The 14,892-nt window shown below is 44.4% G+C and overlaps 1 protein-coding gene across 1 annotated transcript; it reads right to left on the reverse strand.

Moving 5' to 3' along the window:
• Positions 1 to 2,293: 2,293 nt before the first annotated feature.
• ier3 (immediate early response 3) lies at positions 2,294 to 3,323 on the reverse strand. The gene has a single exon (XM_079335680.1). The coding sequence runs from the start codon at positions 3,174 to 3,176 to the stop codon at positions 2,619 to 2,621; it is 558 nt and encodes a 185-aa protein (XP_079191806.1). The 5' UTR covers positions 3,177 to 3,323; the 3' UTR covers positions 2,294 to 2,618.
• Positions 3,324 to 14,892: the final 11,569 nt, after the last annotated feature.

Below are 14,892 nucleotides of genomic sequence, written 5' to 3' on the forward strand. Positions count from 1 at the left end.
AACGGTAACAAAGGTCAGCGAGTGATGTCATCAGGTGAACGGTAACAAAGGTCAGAGTGTGATGTCATCAGGTGAACGGTAACAAAGGTCAGCGTGTGATGTCATCAGGTGAACGGTAACAAAGGTCAGTGTGTGATGTCATCAGGTGAACGGTAACAAAGGTCAGCGTGTGATGTCATCAGGTGAACGGTAACAAAGGTCAGCGTGTGATGTCATCAGGTGAACGGTAACAAAGGTCAGTGTGTGATGTCATCAGGTGAACGGTAACAAAGGTCAGCGTGTGATGTCATCAGGTGAACGGTAACAAAGGTCAGAGTGTGATGTCATCAGGTGAACGGTAACAAAGGTCAGCGTGTGATGTCATCAGGTGAACGGTAACAAAGGTCAGCGTGTGATGTCATCAGGTGAAGGTGAACAGTAACAAAGGTCAGCGTGTGATGTCATCAGGTGAACGGCAACAAAGGTCAACGTGTGATGTCATCAGGTGAACGGTAACAAAGGTCAACGTGTGATGTCATCAGGTGAACGTAACAAAGGTCAGTGTGTGATGTCATCAGGTGAACGGTAACAAAGGTCAGCGTGTGATGTCATCAGGTGAACGGTAACAAAGGTCAGCGTGTGATGTCATCAGGTGAACGGTAACAAAGGTCAGAGTGTGATGTCATCAGGTGAACGGTAACAAAGGTCAGCGTGTGATGTCATCAGGTGAAGGTGAACGGCAACAAAGGTCAGAGTGTGATGTCATCAGGTGAACGGTAACAAAGGTCAACGTGTGATGTCATCAGGTGAACGGTAACAAAGGTCAGCGTGTGATGTCATCAGGTGAACGGTAACAAAGGTCAGCGTGTGATGTCATCAGGTGAACGGTAACAAAGGTCAGCGTGTGATGTCATCAGGTTACAAACATGTTTCTGTAAACGTTTCTGATGAGTTTATATAAATGTGACGTGAATAAAAGAATGGTTCTCTGGAGATTTGAGGCGAGCGTGTCAGGTCACGTTCGAGTTTCACTGTCAACATAAAAACGTGACACGCCTGCGGCAGGACGCCAGCAGCTGATCGTTTATCTCACAGCTCTAAATAAACTGAAGTGGAAAAGACCGTTTCACATTCCTGTGTTTATGACAGATCAACAAACGGAGCTTTTTAATTCTCACACATACAAACGAGGCAATCCCACGTGCTTCACACAAGACATCAAAAGCATCACGACAGAAGAAAGAGACATTTAAAAATCACTGAAATTATGAAAACTTCAAATATGTTCAAGTCAAAATAATTCAAATCAAATGAATTGAAGTAAGAATAGAAAAGTTACTGTGAGGGGTGAAAGATTAAAGTCTTCTTGAATAACTTCACGTGAAGGGATCTGAGTACCTGACACATGATGCTGTCTCTATGGCAACCTCCATCACCAACAACAACAGGTCGTTTCTATAGCGGAGCCCGAGGCGACAGTCTGTGAGGTAATGCAGGAGTTGGATACATAACGTGTAAGTGTAGATTAATCATTAGAATAACAGCGCTCTCCGACAGACGCGGCTGTGACGTAATCTGAAGCTGCAGCCGGAGCGCGCGCGCTGACTCACTCTGCTCCCGACAGATTTTATTACTCAGGCTTTTTCATAAAATGAAAAAAAAGGGAAAGTGAGGAAAGTTTTCCTTCCAGAAATGTTTCCCGTAATGAGACTTAAAATCTCAAACATCCCATGAGAAGCGAGCAGGTCAGAGCTCTGCGGACCAATCAGCTTCTTCCATGTTATTTCATTATTTCATTATGGAGCTCGGTTATGTAACTCAGAGTTTACAAGAGCACAGTCATTGTCTTTAATGAAAGGAGTTTGTTCTTCATCTCCTTTATGATCATGATGTTTCATCTTTTGCTTTGCAGATAAACTCATTTGATGCATCTGCATGAAGTGCGCGTGCGATCTTTTATGCAAAAAAAAAAAAAAAAAAGTTTAAATATTCAGTGCTGGAAAATGTATATAAATATATTTTTAGAAACACATAACTCTCTTTAGAGTTATTTTCATGTTTTTTTTTTTTTTTACTTTCCCCTCATTAGTGACCGAGTATTTAAAGTATGCAAATTATCTGTCAGAGAAAATATCCACAAGAGTCAGAAAATCATTTTGTGCACATGAGTGAAGAGGCAGCAAACAGGAACTTCTTTGAGACATTTTTTTATTAAATTATTAATCAATAAATATCAAATAATGAAATAAATAACTAAATAAGACATTTCAGACCCGACAGGTAGAGTCCGTTTCCTGCCTGTGTGAGAGACAGCTAACATCAAGTGTTCCTGCGGGCCTGTTAGTGCAGCTTGATTCTGTCAATAACAGAAAAGTTCAAGTGTTCATGAGTTCAAGTTTCAGTTTTTGTAGTGTTCACAGTTCTGTAGTTCAGTTTCTTTCTTTTGTCGCCGTGTCCTCCTCCACTGTCAGCGGGACAGCTGGCGAGGAGAAGCCGACGCACGGAGCGTCCTCCCCGGCCACACTGCTCCCTCTCGAGCAGCTCCACTCTGGATCAGCTCCAGCTCGGATCTGTTTTAGTTTAAAACCCGGAGCCCCACACTCGGGGAAGTGTACAGTTCATTCAGCCCCCGGGACGCTTTAGTTGTCGCTGCCCAGTCTGTGGTAGACCAGCAGGGCCACCATGTAGCTCTTCCCTGCGCTCTGCTCGTAGGACTGTCGGGGGCTCTCTGTCTCCTCCGCGGGCCCAGGGCAGGCGGTGCTCGGGATGATGTGCTCGCTGGATGAAGCCTGGCAGCTTGCTTGAGAAGCCAGCACGAGTTCGGAGCTCTGCTCCTCCGCACAGAAGGGGAAGCCCTGGTACTCGCTGACCGGGCTGTCCGCGCTGCTCAGCGGCGCGTCTGCGCACGGACTCTCGGTGTAGATCTGCCACAGCACCACCAGGCACAGGATGAAGAGCCAGCGCTTGGCCTGGTTCTTCTCTGGTGGGGGGAGATGCATGCGGACTTTAGCGGGGTACATGACCCGGGTGCAGCGCTTCTTTGGCCGGATTGGCACGTAGGAGCGCACGGCGGTGGCCTGGTGAGTGATCCGCTCAAAGGTGAACACCTCCGGCTGCGTGCTGCGCGTCGCCATCCTGGGCACGGCGAAGCTCTCCGTCTGAACCGTCATGGTCACACTGTTTGTCCGTGAGTACATGTTGGAAGTTTTGTCTCTCTTTGTTTCTTTCGGAGTCAGAAAGTCAGATATGCTCGACACAGCGCAGCGCTCACTTTTTATATCTTCCAGCTCAGGTTGTGTTTTTTTTTTCTTTTCGAAACGCCCATGAACAGCAGGCCACTCCCTGCACCTTGTTACTCAAGTTTAAAAAAAAGAATTTGCATATTCCTCCGTTTGTGTCCGCCGACCAGGACCGGAGAAATCTGGCAGATCTCGCTGAGTCATCCGGAGGGTTTGGTGAAATAATGACACAAAGGTATGTGAGAAGCAGACCAATAAAATCACCTGCAGTCATTAAAATGTTCTTATAGAACTACAGAGAGAACATGAACACATGAAGAGCTCTAATTGGATGAAGCTATAATAAGTATTGAAGGCTTAAAGAAGAATCTGGAGGACTTTGATGTTATTCTCCAAAAGCAAACACCAAACTTCAGGCCTTTATTCCTCCTCTCTTAAGAGATTATTTCATATTTTAAAAACATTTTGATGTTATAAAGACACAAAAGTTTCCTATAACTGCAGAAGAAGAAGAGCCGGTTTACCACGTGACGTGCAGAGAAACGAAACAGCGTGTTCAGCTTATTATTATTAATGATAATAAGCTGATAATATTATTATCAGTTTATTTCTGAAGAAGAAGCCTGCATGAAGGTCAGACAACAAATCAGAGCTTTAGAGTTTAAATTAAATGGAGGTTTGAAAACTCGGAGGCCCAAAATATGTTTATATATGAATATAAACTTAGATGTGAAACTTGGAAAAGTTTTGAATGAAACGTTTGTTTTTATTTTAAACACTAAATTGGAGATAAATTCTGGTTCACACTGTTATAAAGACTCATGCTCCTCACACACACACACACACACACACACACACACACACACACACACACACACACTCAAGGGGACCCTTCAGGACCTGACCTGGAGCTGTCAGAGCAGCTTCAGCTACCTGGACTTGAACCCAACGAGTCCTGAAAGGTTTGATTTGACTGTAAACACTGAAGAGAGAACAACATGTGTCTCCTGTTTCTGCTGGAAACTTTTCACCAAAAGGAGTTTTTTCATAACACGCAGGTTTAACAACGAGATGTACGGAGGCACGCTGCACTCACACACACACACACACACACACACACACACACACACTCACACACACCCCGTCAGCTGATCTTTTAATCGTGAGATAATGTCTCATTCTTTTCTCTTTGTAGACCTCCATGCACTCCCGTAGAAATAATTAATTTAATTAAAATTAAACCTTCGTAATAACATTTAATTTATTCGTGTAGAAACTTTTCAGGACAAAAAATAAATAAATAAAAAACGTGGTTAAACTGACTGAGTGACCCTCCGTTTCCTGATGATGTAAAAACTGTAAATATAGAGAAAATACAGAAGTTCATTTCAACCAGTGTAATGCGGGGTTTTCATGTGGAAACTTCCTAAAGCTGGACTTTCACACACACACACACACACACACACACACACACACACACACACACACACACACAGAGAGAGACAGCCAGGGAGTAAAACATAAAAGCTAAATGCAGCCTCAGCTAAAAGTGAAGTTATATATATATTTTTATTATTATTATTTATTTACAGAAAACAGAATTTTAAATGCTGGTCTCATAAAGTTTGTGATTAAAGGCACAGGATGTAGATTTCACCACCAGGGGGCTCTTACTCCATACATTAGCAAAAGAGGACGTTGAGGCCGACGGGGAATCATGGGAGTGATTCTCTCTCACTCTCGATGGAAACAAACTCCATGTTCAGCGTAGTCAAGACGACCGAGTGAAGACGACCTGAGGAAGACGAAGACGACCTGAGGAAGACGACCTGAGGAAGACGACCGAGTGAAGACGACCTGAGGAAGACAAAACGTTAACGGACGAGCGAGCCGACAATGTCCACGTTAACGGTTTTCTCACAGCGGCGGTGTGAATGACGGGAGGATGGATGGATTCTGCAGAATGAACACGAGGAGGCCGGAGGATAAAAGTCCGGGTGAAGTCAGAGAGAAATATTCTGTTTATGTTCACACATGATGCTCACAGCAAAAAAACCCCCAAACAGCTGGAAACCTTAAAATAAATACGTGCAGGAAACTTGACATTAAACAGGAGTTTTGGTGGTTTTCCAACATGTGATTTTTGTCACCTTGATTTCCCTCTGAATTAAGAAACGACAGGAAGTTACAGTTGTGACAGTCGTGTGTCACCAAGCAGTCAGAGAGCGAGAACAGGTCAGCTGGTTCAACAGGATGAGATAAAAAATATTCTCTAGAAATGCAGGATTTGGATTCATGGAGAAACTGATATAAAAAAGAAAGCGTGGTCACGACTGTTCACTTTAAAGTAGGTCATAAGATGATCAAATATTTGACTTCTTATTGTTGCCGATGTTAATGATTATTCAGAAATATGCCCTTTCTGGGTCAGATCAATAGTCCATGTAAGGTCTCAAGAAAAGTGTCGACGATAAACCGAAAAGATAAAGATGATGAAACGTTGAAGGAAAAGAATCAGCAGAGTGACGGGGAACAAAAAGCAGAACAACAATAAAATAAGAAAAATAAACATGTCTAATCACCATTCATTTCTAAATTTCAGTAGTTAATTAAGATTCATTATTTTATTTTTTTTAATCACATTTAGAATTACAATCTACAGGGAGCCTGAAGGGACAAAATAGCAGGAGATTATTCAAGCTGAAAAATGTTAATGCTTCATTTTAGATTTGATTAATCATGATAATAGTGAATGATGACAGCCAATGAAATCCCAAAGAACTCAGCGGATCGTCACTGCTGCTCTTTGCTAAACTTCAATGTTGTAATTTATAATTTCAGTGGATAAATGATGAGAGAGTGAATCCCTGTCGAGTTTCACTTCTTCACACTTTGTGCCAAAAACCTGTTAAAACACGACTGACACGATGACGCCCTGCAGATAAAGATCCACTTCTTTCCGAGTAATTTTGATATATTATACGTGTTGATGATCGTTGCTGCTCCTCTGTTCCTTCTTTTTGTCATTTTGAGACCGTTTAATGTTTTTCTTTCCGCGTTTAGTTCACATGCGAGTGAATGTACGAGGCTTAAAACTTCAGACAGATCGTGATGATGTGCTGCATTCAATCATCTGCACTTTAACACTGACAGTACATTTTATCCACAAAGTTATAAAAGCTCAAAAGAGCAGTATGTAGATCCGACCTCTAGTGTTTAAAACAGGTACTGCACTCCAAGAGCTCCACTGAAGCTTCAGCGTTTAGCCAGCTCTGCAGCGGTCTGTAAAGTCGAGTCCAGGTGGGTCATCCTTTGTGTTCCCGTTAATAATCCCGGAAGGTTTGAGGGAAATCTGTCAGATCCAAATAAACAGGAACGTGTCTGTTTTCTTTAGAACGATTACTGATCGACTTCCTATAAGTGTCAGAATCACAGACACATCTATAGTCTTCAGTCTATCGGTGATCACAGCGCTGCTACGTGACATCACCGTGCGCTTTTCTCCTCCCACACAAACCCACTTCTTCAGAATTAAAATGATTCATGAACATAAATAATAATCGCCAGCAGGGGAAATCCTTTATGATGAGATCTCATTATTGAGTTCCTCTTTCGTAAAACTCATTTATCTCGAAGCAGCTTCGAGCTGAGTCAGTCTGTCGGCTGTGGGCAGAAAAGTGCCGCCCCAGGTACCCTGAGGCATCTTTTTCACAGCTGATTGAGGTACTAAAGGAGTTTTAAGGAACCCTTAATCAAACGTTTCCAGTTAGAATCCTCACAGCTGTTTCAAGGCACCCTTGATGCAGTTTCAAGGGTCCTTAAATGATTGCTTTAAGTTCCCCATCACAACCTTTCATGTAACTCTTAATGTCTGTTTCTAGCAGCCATGTTCTGCTGTTTCAAGGGAACATGATTTTTGTTCTAGGTAGCTGTTTGTTGGTACTTCAAGGTGCGCTCCAGGATCATTGTAGGTTCCCTGTTTGGGATCTGTTAGCAGCACAAGGCCCACTTCAGGTGTTTTCGGACCAAGCCACTCTCAGAACTGTCTCTAAGAACTACACGCCGGGGTTCCTCGAGAACGGTTCCTCTGAATGCTGTTCTGTGAGAACATTAACATCCTGCGGTATAAAAAAAAGGGGGCAGGGTTCCAACAGGTCCTGGAAATCCCTGCGATCCAAAGACGGCTTTTGTCCCTTTAAGTTGCACACTGTGGCTCAGTGGGAGAGTCAGAGGGTCTTGGGGTTCGAACCCCGGATCCTGCAGCCACATGTCCGACACTTTAACCTAAAAGTTAAAGTTACTCCGACTGCTTCTATCTGCGGCGTGTGAATCTGACTCTTTACAGGTCGGCGTCTTTCATCCGTTTTATTTTCGACGTGACCGAGAAAAGAACTTTTCAAGTTCACGTCCATTTAGCTCTGAACAGGTGGTCGAGCATTTTCAGATACGAAGGCGTGTTAAGTTGTCGGGATTGAAAAAAAAAAAAGATCAAAGGCGAGGTTGTTCTTTTAGTGGAACGATGTTCTCTCTCTCTCTCTCTCTCTCTCTCTCTCTCTCTCTCTCTCTCTCTCTCTCTCTCTCGCCCGCTCGCTCTGTCATTACTGTTTCTGTCGCACAAACACCTTTGAAGGGAAACATGCTGCGTGTTTGGAATACCTGCAAACATACTTCAGTCGGCTTTGTTTCACCGTGAGCTTCAGCAGAAAGAATCAGAAGCATGTGAAGACACAAACAGCATGACAACACACACACACACACACACACACACACACACACACACACACACACACACACACACACACACACACACACACCCTGCAGTGGTGTGTTCGTGTCGGAGAGGCCAGGGAACATTAGTCGACTGTTTCCAAATTAGGCGGACTTGACTGTCGAGGCACGTCATCGTCACCGGAGCGGCGTGGGATGTTCAGAGTTCAGGTCCAACCCTCTGCCCCACATACATGCCGCTCTGTGATGGCGTTTATGAAGAATGCTGGATTATGAGTTCTTACATCACGTTCTTATGTCACGTATGTTACGTGTGACGTGTTTGTCTATAACGACACGATTCTGCTTTTGTTTTTGTTTTGTCTGCGTTTGTTGGGCGTCCTGAAATGTTCCAGCAGGCGTTCGCAGGAAAACACTCCATAAAAGTTCTTAGCATAGCATGTCTTGCTAACGAACGGCCTCCCACGCCGTGGTCAACGTGCTGCGAGAGGAGCTCTTCTTTCTACAGAGGTGTAAACACACATCAAAGTGATGCTGCAGCCGATCCACCAATCTCCAGGCAGAACTCGGGAGCCCGCCTGTGTTGTTGTTGTTGTTGTCGACCGGCAGTACTAGCCCACAGCTTTGCACTGTTAGCATAACACATGAAGCCAATTTTTGGATTTAGCTGCTGATGCTAAAGAGAGTTTAAAAATGTGCTTCCTCTAACAAACGGCCTTTCTGTTATGTTGTCAGACACTTAGAATAACAGTCCGAGTGTTTTAACAGAAGTCTACAATAATATAGAAATGGAGGTCAGCTCATGCAGGTCCGTCTGTTTCAAGGCTGCCAGGTGAAGCAAACCGGAGTCACAGCCTCAAACGTTCTCACAGACGAGTCATCAAAAACCCCTCAATGTGAAACAAAAGTGTCTCTGTGTGTTTTTACAGGATCCTGAATCAGAGTCCGGAGAGATGAGAGAAAGTTTTTTTTTCCCACTCCGACAGTAAAACCAGGAGGAAGTCCGGCCACATTAAAGCTGCCGTTTGGCGTCTGGAAGTTATTTTCATGACTCTAATCCAGCTTTCTCTCCATGTTGGTTCACAGACGTCAGAGACAGCCGGGGGGGGGGGGGGGGGGGGTCACACCTCCCGCCCGCCCGCCCGCCGTCTGCTTCTCATAACTTCCACACTGATCACACTCTGCTGTCGGCTTTTTCCGCTCTTACTGTAAACGATCGGACGACTTCCAGCGGAGAAAGAAAAAGCGAGTTGATGTTGAGTCACGTTCCTGATGCCACCACATTTCTGCCCCCGTGTTTTTATGATCTGTTTTTCACCTCTGCAGGCCGCCGTCACGGAGGGCCACAGAGCTCGGGTCATTATGGCGTCCATGTGATGTGGGTCACTATTGTCCGCTAATTCTGATCAAAGACTCGCCTGATTGGCCGTGCTGGCTCCTCTCTGGCTCGTTGCCATGTGAACGGGCCTACGTGCAGAACGGAGCGGAGTCCGGCTGCGGGGGGGCCGGGCGGGGTGGGGGCGCCACATAAACACATGATGCCCTTATAGTGTCGCCCCCGGTCACATGTCTGTGTCAGGACGCAGGAATGCTTCTGTTGTTGTTGTTAATCACTCTCCTCACGACCCGAGGACGGAGCGTGTTTAGACCGTCCAATGAAAACCAGAAATTGCCCGTATCAGTGAACCCATTGTGAAGCCCCGCCCCCCTTAGTTACTGTTGCTAGGGTGGAGCTTCTTCCCATTTTGAAGCAGATCAAAATGAAACTTGATTGGATCTTCTCACGACGCCTCCTGCAGGTCTCTGTCAGACGGTTTGTAAAGGTCCAGGATCTGCAGGGGTCCGCCTTCCAGTATTGATCATTTTTGATTATTCTCATACTTCGGAGAAATCTCTTCGACATCATCACTCTAATTTGACTCTTCCAGCCGGGTCTGTGGTGTGGCGGTGCCTAAAGACGAGTATATACAACGAGGCGTTCTGAAAGCAACGCTGTCCGGGTCGCTGCGCTCGTGGTCGACCGGTTGGCGCTTCTCTGTTCCTTTGAATTCTCCCACACGGATGAATAAAGTTCTTTGAATTGAATACTGTGAATCAGAGAGGATTTAGAAGTGTGTGTGTACTTTATGTACCTGCACAGAGGAGCTGCAGCTGATCCTGGTCCTAGACCAGCAGGGGGGACCAAAGCGGACTTCAACTGCAATCCTAGAACCAAAGCAGTGGCCCCATGTTTTGACAGTAGGACAGCTCCCTCCCTCACATGTAATATTTTTATTAAGAAAAAAGAAACTGTTTGGACCTGATTGGACCTGTTTGGACCTGATTTAACCTGTTTGGACCTGATTGGACCTGATTTAACCTGATTGGACCTGTTTGGACCTGATTTAACCTGTTTGGACCTGATTGGACCTGTTTGGACCTGATTTAACCTGTTTGGACCTGATTTAAACTGTTTGGACCTGATAGGACCTGTTTGGACCTGATGGGACCTGTTTGGACCTGATTGGACCTGTTTGGACCTGATGGGACCTGATTGGACCTGATTGGACCTGTTTAGACCTGATTGGACCTGATGGGACCTGTTTGGACCTGATTGGGCCTGTTTGGACCTGATGGGACCTGATTGGACCTGATGGGACCTGTTTGGACCTGATTGGAACTGTTTGGACCTGATTGGACCTGATGGGACCTGTTTGGACCTGATTGGACCTGATGGGCTGTATCTGAGTGGATCACAGAGCTGCTGAAGCGTCCAGAAACGTGCGGCCTCTAAACTCGACCTCCGTCATCTAAACATTTCTCTGAGTAATGTTTGGGACTGCAGCTCCACGTCAGCGGTGCCCGCTCTGATGGCGGCGACTCGTCTCAGACAGGAAACACACACACACACACACACACACACACACACACACACACAGGAGGGTTTGAGACGCTCAGCAGGAAAATCACAGAGGCCACTGAGTTTAGAGGAAGTTCAAGCGATGGATCATCTGCTGTGTGTGTGTGTGTGTGTGTGTGTGTGTGTGTGTGTGTGTGTGTGTGTGGGAGCTTCGGTCACAGCACAGAAGTCAGGAGAAAAGGAGAAGAGAGACTTATTCACATATTTTCCTGAAGCTTCAGACAAACATGCGTCCGTGTTTTTATTCACTCTCGTCTTTCCAGTTTTTTTTTTAGAACCACAGATTTCTGGATTTTTTTCTTCAGAACTCGACTTCTTTATTTCGGATCTCCTGAGTCACAAAAAAATCCCAAAAGCATCATGAAACGAGACCAGCTTATTGACTCTGTTGTTGTTGTTTTGGGGTTTTTGTTGAAGTTCTTCTTTGCGGTCGTGTCGTCTCTGATCGAGTCGAAAGAAACGCTGAAGGAAAAAGAGGAATGCAAAAAAAAAAAAAATTTCAAATCAAACAGCTGTGGCAACAAATCTCTTTACATGTTGCAGAAACTGAAAGATGAGGATTCCCACCGACTTGTGTTCATTCAACAGATTCCTGACAAAACAAAACGTCACAATCTTGGATCTGAAGACCATCAAGAAACAATCAGACACGTTTTGCTCAGCAAGAACTCAGCAGAAGATTTTTTTTTAATATCTGAATCTAATCAGGTTTTATGATCCCTTATTATTATAAAAGACCTGATGTTGTGTTTTAGTTCAGAGCAGAATAAGAAGCTCATTGCATCACACTTGTTGTTGGGATGTAAACAGGATTCCTTCATGTTTGAGGCGACTCTTTGAGGAGTCAGCTGTGCTTGTTCCTGCCTGAGGTGACAGAACAGGAACGTTTCCTTTCACTGTGACAGCTGAACTCTGCACTCACAGACATCGAGACGTGCAGTTTCCACTCCTGGAACAGACGCAGGATTAGCTTCATTCAAGTCAAAGATAACCAGCTGCATCGAGAAGGTCAGAAATAACCTGCAGAGCGTTTTAACCCCTCGACGCCCAAATCTGTCTCCAAGTCTTAAAACATGTTTTTACGTGTTTCTGCTTTCAAGTCGATGAAAGCAGCACATAAATAGATGTTACATAAAAATAGCACATCGATGATGCTGTTCTGTCTCAGACTGCTCCTATGATAAACTCATGCTTGCTAAAGGTTCCTCGGTACGTATTGAAAGAGCATCAACCAGCCGTGGAGAAAGACGCCATTTTAGCGTCATTTAGAGCGGAAGCAGTTTGATGCAAATTCACGACAACAGGCGTCGAGGGGTTAAAGACTGAGTCATGTGGTTTCACATGTTTCCATCCTGCTGTTGGATTGACTGATTGGTGAACATGCTGCCATACATGGCTGAGTTGATGACTCTCTTCTATGAAAGGCGTTCCAGGTGGTGAAAGTTCGTCTCTGTTTACTCACCGCTCCGTCTCATACTGGGAGAAATATTTTCATGGCTGTGTAATGTTTGGGGAGGCTGCGTTGTTATCTCACCGGATTTCTTGGAGTTCAGTTTGAACTCTTTCTGAGATTAGATTAAAAAAACCCCAATGAAAAACACTGAGTGTGCTTGTTTTTTGTTTAGAGAGAGAAATGAAATGACTTTGTCCACAGGGGGCGCTACAAACAACACAAATCCAAAGTAAAGAACAGCGCTTTCTATGATTGGCTGCTCAGGGTCAGGTGGGTCAGATAACAGGACCAATCAGTGAGAGTGCAAATGAATAAAACACACGATCACACGTGGGTAAAAACGCCAGAATCTGACCTCCATGTTACAGACGCTTTTTAAAAATACAAATTAAAAAAAGAACGACGACACAAACAGAAAGGTTGATGACTGGAGGTCAGAGGTCGTTATGACCCGGCTCGGACATGAACTACTAAACTACATGAACAGTGTAAAAGTTTAAAGAAAAGAAGATAACCACAAAAACATCGCTCCAAAGATCGACTTTTCTTGTTTCAGTCGATTCCTAAAAAACATGCAACATATTAATATTTAAAAAGTTGTCACTGAATTCTCTGAATTCTCAGCTCAGATGGTTCAAAGATCCGTGGGAACTAAATTCACTCACACACACACACACACACACACACACACACACACACACACACACACACACACACACACACCTGTACACACCTGCAGTGAGTGTGTCCTGATTGTTCATTTAATCTTTCAACACATCATGTGAATCACTTCACTCATTAGCGGTATGTAAACAATGCACACGCACACACACACACACACACACACACACAGACATGCACGCACACACACACACACACACACACACACACACACATTTCTGAGGTCTGATAGAAACCGAGTGTCGCTGTCATCAAACTGTCACGGTGCTCTATGACATGATGTCTTCTTCCTCTTAAACCTGTCAGTTAGTGTGTGTGTGTGTGTGTGTGTGTGTGTCACTGGTTGTTCACAGAGCATTTTTTAAAAACGCTGAATGACCTCAGATCATGTATCTAAACGTGTCTGATGTGTCACAGCGTAATGCTCCGTCCCAGCTGAACTAGCAAGTCGGAAGTGTCAACCGGGACGCCCCCTGAAGTGAGCGAGTTAGAATCCAACATGGCGGCTTCGTGCATCAAGCGTACGTCAAACCTGTGACTATCGTGTTTACGAGTCGCTTGCTGCTCTTTGAGTATCGTGCACGTTTCTCTCTGTGGACGTTTTTATACACAAACTCACATGTTGAGTGTTTTTATCGTCTACTGTCAGAAAACAAAACAAAGTATTGATCTCTGATTGGTGGAAATGTTTCCCGCCCCTTCCACAGTAACTAATCAGACTGATGTGTTTGTTTGTACCAGGATGTAAACACTGGGCTGTGTATGTGACTTCCTGTGCTTCTGCAGCCAGCCTCTAGTGGACACTTCAGGAACTGCAGGATTTCTTACGTCTCCATCGGCTTCCTTTTTTTCTGTCGTTTGGAGCTGTGTCAAAAAAAAAATCTGACTTGAGTGAACAATGCATGCTGGTACATGTAGGCTGCGAACGGTTCAGACTGCAGTAAACTTTAAATCTGTCATCACGCCGTCTTCTCCTGCAGTGACGAGATTGTTTGTGTGCAAAACACTGAACAACACGCCGCGCTCACAAACACAGTGTCATGTGTCATGTGTCTGTCTGAGAGTCATTACAAACACACGGTGACGTACCGGCAGCGCCCAATGAGACGGTCTCGTTTCTGTGCACCAACCAGACGTCTATCAAACATCAATCAAAGAACTTTATGTTTCATTTCAGTTCTGTGATTCACATCTTTCAGTCTCCTTTCAGCCTCCTGCAGACTTCATATTAGCTTCTCATGGAAGGAAGGAAAACCTTTCTGGCCCTCGGGGGGTCATTGGGTTTGCCTCAGAGGTCAACACAAGCGATACACATCGTAATCCTGTTTTAGATTCCATTTTATTTAACTTTGTACTTTTTGCACATTTAGATTTTATTACTGTAAATATTCTTATTGTACCTCATTTTATTCATTTTTTTTACCGTACCTTATTTTATCTACATTGCACCGTGGGGAGGGGGAAACGTAATTTCGATTTCACTGTATGTCTGACATATTTTGGAATTGGCAATAAAGTGAACCTTGAACCTTGTAAAAAAAAAACAATGTTAAGACATAACTGCCATGAATATCATCAGGAGGTACAGGAGTGTTCCGGCTTCAAGGCCGACAGCTGATTTAAAAAACCTGCTGATTGGACAAACGAGCTCAGATATCTGACGCTGCCTGCAGATGGTGCTGAAGGTCAAAAAAGACAAATCCCTGCGACCCAAAAGCTGGACCAGTGAGTAAAGCTTTTAGCTCCAGTCTTTAATTCATGAGGGAGTTACAAACATCAAACATAAACTGGGATGTTTCCAGATTTTGGGAAACAGCAGAGAGAACTCCCGTGATTCCCCACGTCATCTTTTTTTATCTTAGCTTTACTTGAGCGCCCCCTGGTGGATGTTTATTTTCTGTTTCTTACCTCTT

This window comes from Symphodus melops (assembly GCF_947650265.1).
Source record: "Symphodus melops genome assembly, chromosome: 1".
Lineage (NCBI taxonomy): Eukaryota > Metazoa > Chordata > Actinopteri > Labriformes > Labridae > Symphodus > Symphodus melops.